Source organism: Chrysochloris asiatica, unplaced genomic scaffold (assembly GCF_000296735.1).
Source record: "Chrysochloris asiatica unplaced genomic scaffold, ChrAsi1.0 scaffold00001, whole genome shotgun sequence".
Classification (NCBI taxonomy): Eukaryota; Metazoa; Chordata; class Mammalia; order Afrosoricida; family Chrysochloridae; genus Chrysochloris; species Chrysochloris asiatica.
In genome coordinates, this window is record NW_006408519.1 from 11,313,853 (window position 1) to 11,327,538 (window position 13,686).

Consider the following 13,686-nt stretch of genomic DNA (forward strand, 5'->3'; position numbering starts at 1 on the left):
GACTCGGTGGCACTTAACAACAACAACAACAACATAATAGAAAGTGATGGCGGGAAAAGGAAGATGATATTGAAAAGTTTTGAGATTTTAGAGATGAGTAAGAAGGGCCTGATTGTTGTTGTTGTTAAGTGCCATCGAGTCGCTTCTGATTCATAGCGACCCTGCATAGAGTTTCCAGGGAACAGCTGGTGAACTTGAACCTCTGACCTTGTGGTTCAAACCAACTTTGCAGTCCAGCACATTAACCCACAGCGCCACACCTAATGGTAGGATTGTAAAGGTGCATTCCATTTGATTTTCTTCTCCTCATAGGCAGGGGACCAGAGCATGTCTGCGAAGTGAGTGTGGTCAATGGAAAGCATCTGTCAAAGTCTATGACTCCGTTTACATATAATGTATCGCTGACTCCATTCATCACTGCAATAGCTCCCATGAGAGGCAGTACAGCAGGGGGCACCAGGCTTACAGTCATGGGATCAGGATTCAGGTACTGTCGTCACATGCACATGCATATTCATGTCAAGACTGAGACACTGCTTAAATAGAGCCATACTTTGTACCTATCTGTTACTGAGCCACATGTGGGCTTTGTAACAGTGCTAATCATTGACGTTTATTGAGTACTTATTGTGCTAGGCACCTTCCTACCCATAGAAACTTTCTGTCTTACCTCATGAGATTTTTTTTTTTTAACCCATTTAATGTGTATGAGACTAAGCTTAGAGAGGTGAGGTCACTTACCCCAAATCCTAGTAAGTTGCAAGTTTAAATCAACTTCTTGTTATGCTTTCTCCAGCATCTCATCTCCAGTCATGGATGCGTCCTTGGGTCAATGAACAATATTGCCTCCTTTTTTGTAAATCTGCTAAAAAATATGATAAAAATATATTTCTATTACAAGTATTCTCCTACTTTTTAACATATCATTCTGTGAGTCATGTCTTTTGCTGGACTAACGGGCAATATTCTTCCAATTTAATTTTAAATAACCTTATATCAATTTTGTTTTAAAAGTAAATGTGACATAAAAATGGCCATGCTTACTGGTTGGATAGAGACTGTTGGAACCCCCCAAGACTGTGGTCCTTAGTCATTCTTTAGCCATGAAACTGAACTCATCCATGTAGTTCAATTTTCAGGTCTACAAGAGGAACAATGATACTAGGGAGGTAAGCAAGCCTTAGAATAATCAGCTATTTGATATCAAAAGAGCAACACTTGCCAAAGAACAATGTTCAAAAGGGTTAAGAAAGAAAAGGAATGGGAATGGGAAGCAAAGGGAAGAAGAAGGATAAATAATGTTATATTGTGGGGATTGCAATCAGTGACATATACCAAAATATGCATGAATTCTTGAATTGAAAACTAATATGCTCTATAAACCTTCACACAATTCACCAGAATTAAAAAAAAAATAGTAGGAAATTAATAAAAATTTTCAAATACATGAAGAATTGAAAATAACCAACTTTCCTAGTAAAAATGGGCAAAAGTCACTAACAAATTTAGAATCATCAAAAAAGAAGAAAGGAATGCTGAGTAATTTTACTATTTTGTAAGCATTAAGACTCAACAGCATAAAATGGTTGTCTCATCTTTCAAAGCACTTTTCAGTGTCTCATATTTTCTATAATTAAATTTCTTTTTCGCTATACTTTAAGTTATATTCTGTTTTAGAATCAAAATGGATAGCTGTCAGCTATCCAGAAAACTTAACTCCAGAAAAGAGTTAAGTCTGTCATTTTTTCTTCTGCTGACAAATAACTCTTATCAATCTCATACAGCAAAATTATAGTCATGGTAGTAGAATGTATACATGGTGGATAACTGCGACTTCAAATAATCAATGGATTTCACTTCATTAAGTCATTTTGTGTAACTCCTCCAATTAAATCTTTCAACCAAGAAGCTAGAATAAAAGTAGTTAAACTTTCTAGATTATGTTTAGAGTCCATTGATAAATACAAAGTACAGTAGGAAAAGAAGATATGCATGCACACACAGTACAATCCTATTTTCTGGCCTCTTACTTTTTTTGTTTACTTTTGTCTCAACAAATATTTTGATGGCACAACACAGCCAATTTACATTTTCTGGAACATAGGGTAGAATCATTATTTTTGAAATAATGCGTAAATAGAGGATTGATTATGTGACCTAGAAATTTGAAAGAATTATACATGGTTTGGATTTTGTTCCCCTTTTTCCTTACAGTGAAAATATGCAGAATGTTCATGTCACCGTAGCTGAAGCCAAATGTGATGTTGTGTATTCCAACAAGACACTTATTATCTGCATGACAAATGCCCATGCTTCTTCAGGATGGGCTCCAGTTCACGTCAACATTGGAAACATGGGCCTGGCAAAAGTGGTAATGGTGTTGTTGGGCATAGTAATCACAGCATTAGAAAACTTAGCATTATAGGAGGTGAGGTCATTGGTAATGACTATTTAAATTTTCACTTACAAAAAAAAAAAAAAAAATTCATAGTGACCCTGTACAACAGACCTGCCCCATAGGTTCTCCAAGTCTGTGAATCTTTACAGAAGCAGACTGCCTCATCATCCTCCCATGGAGGGCCTGGTGAGTTCAAATGGCTGACGTTGTTCTTAGCAACAGAGTGCTTAACTACTGCACCACACAAGCCTCTTAACATTGTAACGCCGCAAAAAAAAAAAAAAAAAACCTCACAGGTGATACTAATTAATTTAAAGTAACAGTAATTTCATTATTTATTATCCTTATTTTAAAGTATTATTCTGGATTTGGGTATAATTGGCAATACATTTTTTGTTTTATTATTATCTTGAATTAACAAAGAGGAAGTTATAATATATATACAAAGCAGGTTATATTTTACTTATCATTGATAAAAATGCTTCTTTCAAATTTGTTTTTTAGAGAAATTGAATAAAGAATTCTTCTGAAATCTTTCTTTAAAAGCCTGTCATGTTTTATTACAGAATAATGCTGAGTTCTTATATGTTGATGCTTGGTCCTCCAACTTCTCCTGGGGAGGAAAATCTCCCCCTGATGAAGGGTCTCTTGTTGTTGTTACAAAAGGACAGACTATTTTGCTGGATCAAAGTACTCCTATTCTGAAAATGCTGCTTATTCAGGGTAAATTTCAGAAAATCTGTTTATTTGAGTCTTCTTATTGTCCCATCCTGTGAAGTTAGTCTAATCAAATATGTGATTTATGAACTTCATTAGTTGTGTTTGTAATAGAGTACAAAACAGATTTTTTTTAGAATTAAAATCTATTTTCTGTTATGAAATTGTTTAGTATCTTGCTGTCAATATTTTAAAAATGAATTAGAAAATATCACAGTATATTGTACAAATATAGGTATCTTTTACAGTTAAATGTTGCTTCCAAAAACATTTGGTAACAATGTGTATGGGAGCATGTACTTGTGCTAGATCACTGTAAAAGTATTCTCCACTGAGAAAAACACGGATATAAGTGGATTTTTAAAAAACAACAATAAAATCTATTGCCATTGAGTCAATTCCCACTCACAGAGACCCTATGTAAGGTTTCTGAGTCTGGGGTTCTAAAATCAGAGGTTTGTCACATTCTACCACCACCACCACCATGCTAAGATGTCTCCAGCTTCTCTTGAATGTCAAGTTGTGATTCTCATTTTTGCTTGTGAATTGCCTTTGAATTGTTACCTGGGATTGTTTGCTCATTGACATTCTGTGTTTCCTGTATCAAACCAAACAGCTCAGACTACCACAACTGTGTATAAAAGAAGTCTAAATTGGCAAATGGAAAGTACTTAGAGCTTTATTACACAAGCTTTGTCAAAATGATCTTAGCTTTTCAAGGACCTTTGCATTTTGTTTTCATTTTAACTTCTGAGGTAATAACAGTGCTTCTGATATTTGAAGTTATTAAATACCAGACCTGTGGACAAATAAAGTGTTATCATAATCAGCCTCATAAAAATTTTTGTCCCGGTACCTTCTTTAAAAATGCCAATCACGGTTTAACTATTGCTCTGTAGAATCACCACAAAATCGGCAGTTCAAGCCCACTTGTTTTCTGCCTCCACAAAGATTTGTAAACTTGAAAATCACCCTATAAATAGGTGATTCTATACTATGAATCAGAATCGACTGCACAGCACTTAACAACAACAACATGCAAATTCTAGGGTAAACATCCAGAGTTAATAGTGGCTTCTATAAAAATGTTTTAATTCCCATTGTTTTCTTTTTAAACTTATATTTCAAGTTCCTGAGTATGCAGAACTTTAATTTGTGTAGCTGCACCTCTTAACAGCATTTAAATACGAGGGTCAAAGTAGGAGCATCCACCCTAAATGGTGTTCTCTCAATTCTCTAGGTCTTGCTTAAAGTTGTTATACTTCTATGTTTCCAAGGAACTAAAGTAAAGTTACATGCACAGCGATAGAAAAATAGGAATGAAAGAATAAAGTTTAATGTATATTTTAATAGGTAACAATTTCCCTCATGATCTATTTCAAAGTTGTATTGTTCATAGGTGGAACTCTAATATTTGATGAAGCTGACATTGAACTCCAGGCAGAAAATATCCTAATTACAGATGGAGGCGTTCTTCAGGTATAGGAGATAGTTTGATTTCTATTGTTTGCTAACCTTTCTCTTTTGATTTTTAAAATGCTATGTATGAAATAAAGAGCCATGGCGACACAATGGGTAAGTGCTTGGCTGCTAACTGAAAGGTTGAGAGGCTCAAATACACCAGGCTTTCTATGGGACAAAATACCTGATGATTTGATCCTGTAAAACTTTCAGCTAAGGGAACTCTATCTATATGGCAGTTCTACTCAGTTCCCTAGGGTCAGAATGGGTTGGAATCAACTAGACAGCACATAACAACAGCAGTAATGAGTAAAATGAATAGTTCATTATACCAGCCTCTCCTAATGTTTTCTTTTTCTTAGGTCTGTTGTTAATATAAAATCCTTTTGATGGAGAAAAGTTTCTTAGACGTATTCTTGATCTTTTAATGAGATGTCAGTACAATAGCATGTTATTATAGGGCAAATATAAAAACAGAGCAGGGGAAAATAATTAGCTCTGGAATGTGTCTAATCAATATAGTTTCCAAAAGTTGGCATGGCGTATTTGGCTGAATAGAAAATTTTAAGCTGTACATTCTGGGAGAAAATCATTAAAGAGTTGACACAAGTTCTCAAAAGTTAGAGGAAAAAAAGTGATTTTTTTTGAGTGATTAGAATTGTAGATATTAGGGTTTTGTTTTCTAAATGATGCTTGTGAAATGTCTTTCAGATTGGGACTGAGTCATCCCCATTTCAACACAAGGCAGTCATTACCTTACACGGGCACCTACGATCTCCTGAGCTCCCTATATATGGGGCCAAAACGCTGGCTGTGAGAGAGGGTGTCCTTGATCTGCATGGTATGGTGCAACGGGCAGTGTTCAGGGAGCTGGTAGAAGAGAAATTAGCCAGGAAATTAGAAATCATAGACCCGATAACACTCTTTAAAGGAGCACTTGCCATGCTTTCTAAAGTCTTTGCATTATCTGCTACACCTGTCCTTACCTCCCTCCCTGCCTCGTATGGCTCAGCTCAACCCCGTCACGCCTGTCTGCTGGGCAGCCTTCACTACACCATGTTAGCATTGTCACAGGACATTGAGACCATCTGTTCACATCTTTCCTTTATCAACATAAAAAGGCACTAAATCTGGAAGCAGAAATGTGTAATTTCTTGACGTATCTGAAAATGGCCTTTCCCTAAAAATGAAGTATTTATAGTAATTTTTTTTTTTAATAAAGGTACTCTGGAAAATTGATTTTTACCATATTTGAGGAATTAAGTGAACTTACTATTTTAAAAGAAGCATGGTGCAAATCCTTTTTATATTGAGGAAATCTTCTATATTGCAACAATGTTTCTCTTTTATATGTTTAGAATGTCACAAGTATGATACTCTATCATCATAGATATCATATTTGAGCTAAATATATTTATAGAACTATAATTTCTTAGAAACTTATGTATTTCTTTTTTTTTTCAGATCGGCAGTTTTAAGCAATTCCTAACAACGACAAAGATAATAGACCTTGATCCATTTTATCAATATTATCATGCAACATTTATATTGCTGCTGTAAATAAAAATTGTCATAAGTGAAGTATATCATTGCAGATTTTTTTTTAAGTAGAATCATGTTGTTGTTGTTGTTAAGTGCAGTTGAATTGGTGCCAGTTCATAGTGACCCTGTCTAAAGTTTACGAGGAGTGGCTGGTGGATTTGAACTGCTGACCTTGTAGTTAGCAGTCCAGTGCTTAACCTACAGCCCCACACCAGGGCTCCTGTAAAACAATACATGTTACCAAATATAATTTCTATCTTTACATAGAAAGCATAGATATCTTTTTGAGAAAGGTAAAGTGCTATTTACCTTAGCACCTTTTACCTATGTACCTTTACCTATGTACATAGGTACATTTTACCTATGTACCTTCCCAACATTTATTCAGGCCAGGACAAGATTCAAATGCATTAATCGCTTAGTTACATAAAAAAATATTCAGTTTGCCTGTTGGGTTCTAGGTCTGCCTGTTCCTGTGATTTGGACTCGTTTGGCTCAGACTGCCAATGCAGGGGAAAGGACTTTGGTTCTACAAGAAGCTGTAACATGGAAAGCAGGAGACGACATTATAATTGCAAGCACAGGACATAGGTATGAGATCGTCTGAGCCTTATGACTTTAATATAGAACAGAGATTTTTAAACTATGTGATATGGGGATGAATCCAAGGACATGTGACTAATCCATTCCATTTCATTTTCATTCATTCTGAAACCTTGAATATACCCAAATACATATTTGCCAAATGTCAACTTTGGGTGATCACCAGTGTGTTGGGTCTTCATTGATTTAACGCATAAGAAATATCAGCTTGGACTGATAAAATAGTTGTATACTAATAAAGTATTTCATCTATTTTACATGGTTAGGCTCCCATGTAACATTCTATTAAAAAACAAAAAACCCCGACACATTCTGCTGCTAAGAATCTCTGATTTACAACTCTAACAACACAAGGGGCTTCAAAAAGTTGGTAGAAAAATGGGATTAAAATATAATGGTGGGGAGGAGAGTGGAAATATACTCACAAATATATAAAGGTTTGACAGAATATTTGTAAATGGATATTTACTTTTACAGCAAAAATAGCCATGAATGTGGCGGAGCCTACAGGAGGCAGTGCTTTGAAATCTTTTTAGATGTAACCAAACATCTTAGGGGAATTAGATATTAGACTTGGGGTTTCAGGACCATAATCTTAGTCATAACATAATATAGTCCACAAAGACAATGTTCTACACCCACTTTGATGAGGAGTGACTAGGGTCTTAAAAGCTCATGCACAGACATCTAAAGTGCAATTATTGGTCTCTCACTGTTTGGAGGAAAGGAGAATGATGAAAATTGAAGACACATGGAAACAATTAGTCCAGAGGCCTGATGCATAATGTGAATGTGAGTCTCCACTCCTCTAAACCAGAAGAACTAGTTGTTGCCCAGCAACCACTACCAACTGCTCTGAAAGGAATCACATTAGAAGGCCCTGGATAGTGAGAGGAAAATGTGGACCAAACTAAAACTTACCCAAAAGACCAGGTTAAATAGAGACTGGTAGAACCCGGAGACTATGGCAGTTAGTAACTTTTCAGGTCCATCACTGAACTCACCTCTGTGGTTCAATTATCAGCCAATCAATCAATAGATAGGTCTAGAAGGGGAATAAAACTCTAGTGACGTGTGTGCACCTTAGAATAATCAACAGCTTAAAATAAAAAAAGCAGCATTTATCCAAGGACAAAGTTCGAAAGGGTTAGGAAACGAGGAGGAATGGAAACAAGAAACCCAAAGAGGAAGTAGGATAAGTGATATTACATAGAGGGGACTACATTCACTGAGATGAAACAACAAAATGTATAAAATTGTTTATTGGTTATAAACTGATGATATGCTCTGTAAACTTTTACTCAATTCACAAGAAAAAAATCTTAGAAAACTAAAAGAAAATGGCATTTTGCCATGAACATTTTGAAGCCAGTCATATGAATGCATGCACACATGTAAATGATCTTCTTTGTTTGAGGTCATCTACAAGGCGCTCCGGTAGTATAGTGGTTATGAATCGGGCTGTGAACCTCAGGGACAGCAGTTCAAAACTACCAGCTGTTTCACGGGAGAAAGATGAGGCTTTCTGCTCCTGTAAAGATTTACAGCCTCGGAAAACCTGTACAGAGTCACTATGAGTCAGAACTGACTCCACAGCACATAACAACAACAACATGAATGACTGAAAACAGATACTGAATTCTTATTTTACATCCTCGGCAGTGGTTTCCAAAGAGCAGAGTAAAATTTTTAGAACTGATTGAATAAAGGGAAAGAAATTATTATCAAATGAGTAATGATGCATGTGACCTTTGAGAATGTCTGACATTTCTAAATTAAAACTGCTTATAATTCTAATTTTTTGTTTAATTGTTTAGCTTAGCAAATAAGAAAAAAAGTGAAAAAAACTAACAAAAGTATATCAGAATGTATCAAGAGGGAGAGAAAAAAAGCAAAACAAGTTTTATTTTCATTTTAATGTTTAAATGATAGGTAATAGTAAAATGTGGTTTGGCTTATCAAAGGATAAGTAGTAATTTTATGACAGGAAACAACTAGATTGTATTAAGGTTGTGACACAATTTAAAAGGCATTTTTGAATTTGCCATTTTCTAAGTTAAAAATAGATGTGCAGATGTTTGGATGGGTTAAATAATGTATACTTATCTTTATAAATGCTTGGTTTTTTCTTGCCTTTGGAATAAATCTTAATTCTATAAAGGGGGGAGATGCAAATGAAAGGGCTTTTACTAATAGAATAGAAAATATAGGTTCCTGTATAAAATAGAAGAGCATTGTTCTCTATTTCATTGATAAACCCTGTTTCAGGATTTGTAAAAGAAGTCTTTTAGAAAAGGACTTCCACCTTCTAGCAATACCACTTAGCAGCCCTGTGAGCATATTATGTCATCGCTCTGTAAGGAACCCTGGTGCCACTGTAAGATAAGCACTGGGCTGGAGCTCTGTGAGCGTAGTAGGTCGTGCATTGGGCTGCTAGCCGCAAGATCTGCAGTTCAAATCCACCAGCTGCTCCTCAGGAGAAAGATGAGGCTTTCTGCATCCAGAAAGATTTAGAGCCCCATAAACCATAGACAAGGTCACTGTGTGTAGGTAACAACTTGAAAGCACATAATGGCAGGAGCAGCAGCTAACAAAGTGAGTGGCTCAAATACACAAGTAGCCACTCAGGAGGAAGATGAGACTGTCTTCTTCCATAAAGATTCCTGGTCTCGGAAACCCTCTGTTGGATCACTATCAGCTCAAATCAGCTCAGTGGCCGTGGGTATGGGTTTGGGTTTTGTACTTCGGTAAAATTAGAATGATACTAGAATTATTGTAAGGACTAAATGAGTTAGTATAAGGAAAATGTCAAAAGTAGAACTTAGCTCAAAATTGTTGTTGTTAAGTGCTATTGAGTCAGTTCCTGCCCATAGTGACCCTGCATAGGGTTTCCGAGGAGCGGCTGGTAAGCTTGAACCACCGACCTTACAGCTCAAACCAACTTTGCAGTCCAGCGCATTAATCCTCAGTGCCACACCAGGACTCCAGCTGAAAATTAGTACTATGTTATTATTGCTGTTAGACATCTCAAGTCAATTGTGTCTCATAACAACCCTGTGTACAACCGAACAAAACACTGCCTGGTCCTGCACCGTCTTCACAATTATTGTTACGTTTGAAGCCATTGCTACTACCAATGTGTCAATCCATCTTCTTGGATCTTCCTCTTTTTTGTTGACCCTCCCCTTTACCAAGCATGATGTCCTTCTCCAGGCACTGATCCTCTTAATAACATGTCCAAAGTATGAGAGACTAAGTCTTGCCATCCTGGCTTCTAAGGAGCATTCTAGCTGTACTACTTCTAACACAGATTTGTTTGTCTTGTGGCAGCCCACGGTACTTTCAGTATTCTACAACACTGTATCTCAAATGCATCAATTCTTCTATAATCTTCCTTATTCATTATACAACTTTTACATGTATATGAAGTGATGCTATGACTTGGGTCAGGTGCACCTTAGTATTCAAACTTTAAAGACGCTTTGTGCAGTAGATTTGTCTAATGCAATATGTTGTTTGATTTCTTGACTTCTGCTTCCATGAGTCAGTTGACTGTCGAGCCAAGTAAAATGAAGTCTTGACAACTTAAATCTTTTCTCCATTTATCATAATGTTATTTATTAATCAGATTGTGAGAATTTTTGTTTCCTTACATTGAGATGCAGTCCGTACTGATGTCTGTAGTCTTTGATCGTCATCAGTAAGTATTTTAAGTCCTCTTGGACTGCAAAAGTTAGAAACTAAGAGAAACGATCAGCAAGCAAGGTTGCATCGTGTGTATCACTTCCAGCAAACAAGGTTGTATCATCTATGTACCGCAGGTTGTTAGTCTTCCTCCAATCTTGACTCCTGTTCTTTTTCATATAAATACAGCCCCTTGGATTATTTGCTCAGTTTACATACTGAATAAGTAAGTATGGTTAAAGGATACAACCTTGATGCACACCTTTCCTGATTTTAAACCATTCAGTATCTCCTTGTCCTGTCCTGACAGCTTTCTCTTGGCCTATGTACAGGTTCTTCTGAACAGTTATATGTTCTGGAATACCCAGGTTTCACAATGTCATCTACAGTTTGTCATGTTCCACACAGTAAAAGGCTTTTGCATAGTCAAGAAAGCACAAGTAAATACCTTTCTGATATTCTCTGCTTTCGGTCAAGATCCATCTGATATCAGCAGTGATATCCCTCATTCCACAGCCTCTTCTGAATCCAGCTTGACTTTCTGACAGTTCCTGTTGATGTACTGTTGCAAACATTTTTAAATTATCTTAAGCAAAATTTTATTTGCTTGTGATATTAATGATATTATTTGATTTCTGCATTGCCGTGGGTCACCTCTCTTTGAAATGAACACAAATATGGATCTCTACCTATCAGATGACAAGGTAGCTGTCTTCCAAATTTCTTAGCATAGATGAGTGTTTCCAGTGCCTCATTAGTTTGTTGAAAGATTCCAATTTATATTCCATCCATTCCTGGAGCCTTGTTTTTCGCCTATGTCTTCAGTGCTCCTTGGATTTCTTTCTTTAGTACCATTGGTTTTCGATCATATGCTACTTCCTTAAATGGGTGAACATCTACAATTTCTTTTGTTACAGTGACTATATTCTTTCACTTTCTTTTGATGCTTTCTGGTTCATTCAGGGTTGTGGCTTTTTTCCCCCCCATAGAATCTTTCAATATTGCAACCTGAGCCTTGATTTTTTTCTTCAGTTCTTTCAGCTTGAGAAATGTGAACCTGTTCTTCCCTCTGGTTTTCAAACTTCAGGTCTTTGCACATTTCATTATAATACTTGGCTTTGTCTTCTTAAACTGTCGTTTGAAATTTTATGTTCAATTCTCTTACTTCCTCATTTTGTCCATGTGCTTTAGTTTTCTACAGTCAAGTGCAAGTTTCAGAGTCTGTTATCACATCCATTTTGGTCTTTTCTTTCTTTCCTGACCTTTTGCTTTCTTCCTGTATAATGTTCTTGATGTTATCCCACAACTCTTCTGATCTTTCGTCATTAGTATCTAGTGCATCAAATCTCTTCTCAAAATGGTTTCTAAATTCAAGTAGCACATACTCAAGGTCATATTTTGGCTCTTGTAGACTTGTTCTCATTTTCTTCAGCTTCAGCCTGAACTTACAGATGAGCAACTGATTGTCTACTCCATAATCAGCCCCTGGCCTTGTTTTGACTGATGATACTGAGCTTTTTCACCTTCTCCAAGCATCTTGTTTGTATGTTTGATCAGTTTCAGTCTGAAGAACTTGGTAGAATTCTTCAATTTCATCATCACTGGCTTTAGTGGTTGGTGTGTAAATTAGAATAATAATGGTATTAACTGGTCTTCCTTGCAGGCATATGGATATTATCCTATCACAGACAATGTTATACTATATGATATTGAAATTTTCTTTTTTATAGACTATGAATGCAATGAATTTCTCATTCCTGGCATAATGAACCATATTATTGTCTGATTCAAAATGCCCAATATCAGTTCATTTCAGCTCACTAATACCTAGAATTTTGATCACTATGTGTTCCATTTCATTTCTGACAACTTCCAATTTTCTTAGATTCATACTTCATATTTTCCATGTTTTGATTATTAATGGATATTTGCAGCTATATCTCCTCATATTGAGGTCTGTCCTGTCAGCAAATGAATATTCCAAAAGCTTTACTCCATTTGTGTCATCATGGTCAGTTCTGGGAGGAGGCAACTCTTCCTCAAATCATTTTTGAGTGCCTTCCAACTTGAGGAGCTCATCTTCCAGCACTATATCTGACAATATTCTGCTGCTATTTATAATGTTTTCATTTTCCAGTTTTATATCTGAAAATGTTCCACTACTATTTGTAAGATTTTCAGTGGCTAACCATTCAAAAGTAATTTGCCTCTTCTTCTTCCTTGTCTGTCTTAGCTTGGAAGCCTTGTTGAAATCTGTTAACTGTGGGTGATTCTGCTGATATTTTAAACACCGGTGGCATAGCTTCCTAGCATTGCAGCAACATACAACCTACCACAGTATGACAAAATTACAGATGTGTGGTAGAAATACTATAAAAGAGTTAAATAATTTAAGAAGAAAGAAAAAGTGTACTTATATACACACAACACATTAAAATATATTATTTTTTAAACCTTCCATTATGAATTAAGTGAAGGTTTACAGAACAGATCATAAGTTTCACATTTAACAAATCATATACTTTGCTTTATTACAATGATTGCAATGCTCTCCATTTACATTCGACAGATCATATATTTCCATTTCATCACTACAATCACCATCTCTTCCATGTATCATCAGTTAACAGTATCTATCTCTGGTCACTTTAACTCTTGCAGTCTGCCCTGTCTCCTGATACCTTCATCTTTCATTTGCTAACCTCCCTCTTGTGCTATATTTCCTGCCCTGTCACTCAGGTTAACATGTGTCTATCCTCTAGCCTGTGAATAATTTTTCTCCTCTCCCCCGATAACCACCACACATTGTTCTTTTATAAAAAAAAAAAAAAAGAAGAAGAAAGAAAGAAACTTAATTTTTTACAGCATTGGTCTCATACAGTGTTTGTCCTCATACCATTTTGTGGTTTACTAATTTCACTCAGCATAATGTCCACCAGATTAATTCATTTTGTGAGGTGTTTTGCAAATCATTGTTATTCTCCAGTGTTGCATAATATTCCATTGTGTGTATGTACCAAAGTATTTTTATATTGTTTAACTATTTTTCTGTTGATGGGCATTTAGGCTGTCTCCATCTTTTGATGTGTCTCTTTGAGACAGTATAATGAAGAAACCTGTTTTCTTCTCCATTCAGCTCTCTGTCTCTTGACTGGTTCATTAATCCATTTACATTCAGCTTTATTATGTATAGGTATGAATTGATTGCTGTCATTTCTCTGTGTGTTTTGTGTGTGTGTGGTGCTGCTAGTTTTTTTATTTCACATCATTTTCTGTGAGTT

General features: G+C 35.9%; 1 protein-coding gene across 1 annotated transcript in view; it reads left to right on the plus strand.

Moving 5' to 3' along the window:
• PKHD1L1 (polycystic kidney and hepatic disease 1 (autosomal recessive)-like 1) overlaps positions 1-13,686 on the plus strand; it is a 214,294-nt gene that overhangs the window by 106,982 nt on the left and 93,626 nt on the right. The window contains exons 41-46 of the mRNA XM_006830825.1: positions 313-487; positions 2,215-2,371; positions 2,965-3,121; positions 4,515-4,594; positions 5,288-5,417; positions 6,580-6,709. Coding sequence (XP_006830888.1) covers positions 313-487; positions 2,215-2,371; positions 2,965-3,121; positions 4,515-4,594; positions 5,288-5,417; positions 6,580-6,709 — 829 coding nt within the window. The remainder of the gene's footprint in view (positions 1-312; positions 488-2,214; positions 2,372-2,964; positions 3,122-4,514; positions 4,595-5,287; positions 5,418-6,579; positions 6,710-13,686) is intronic.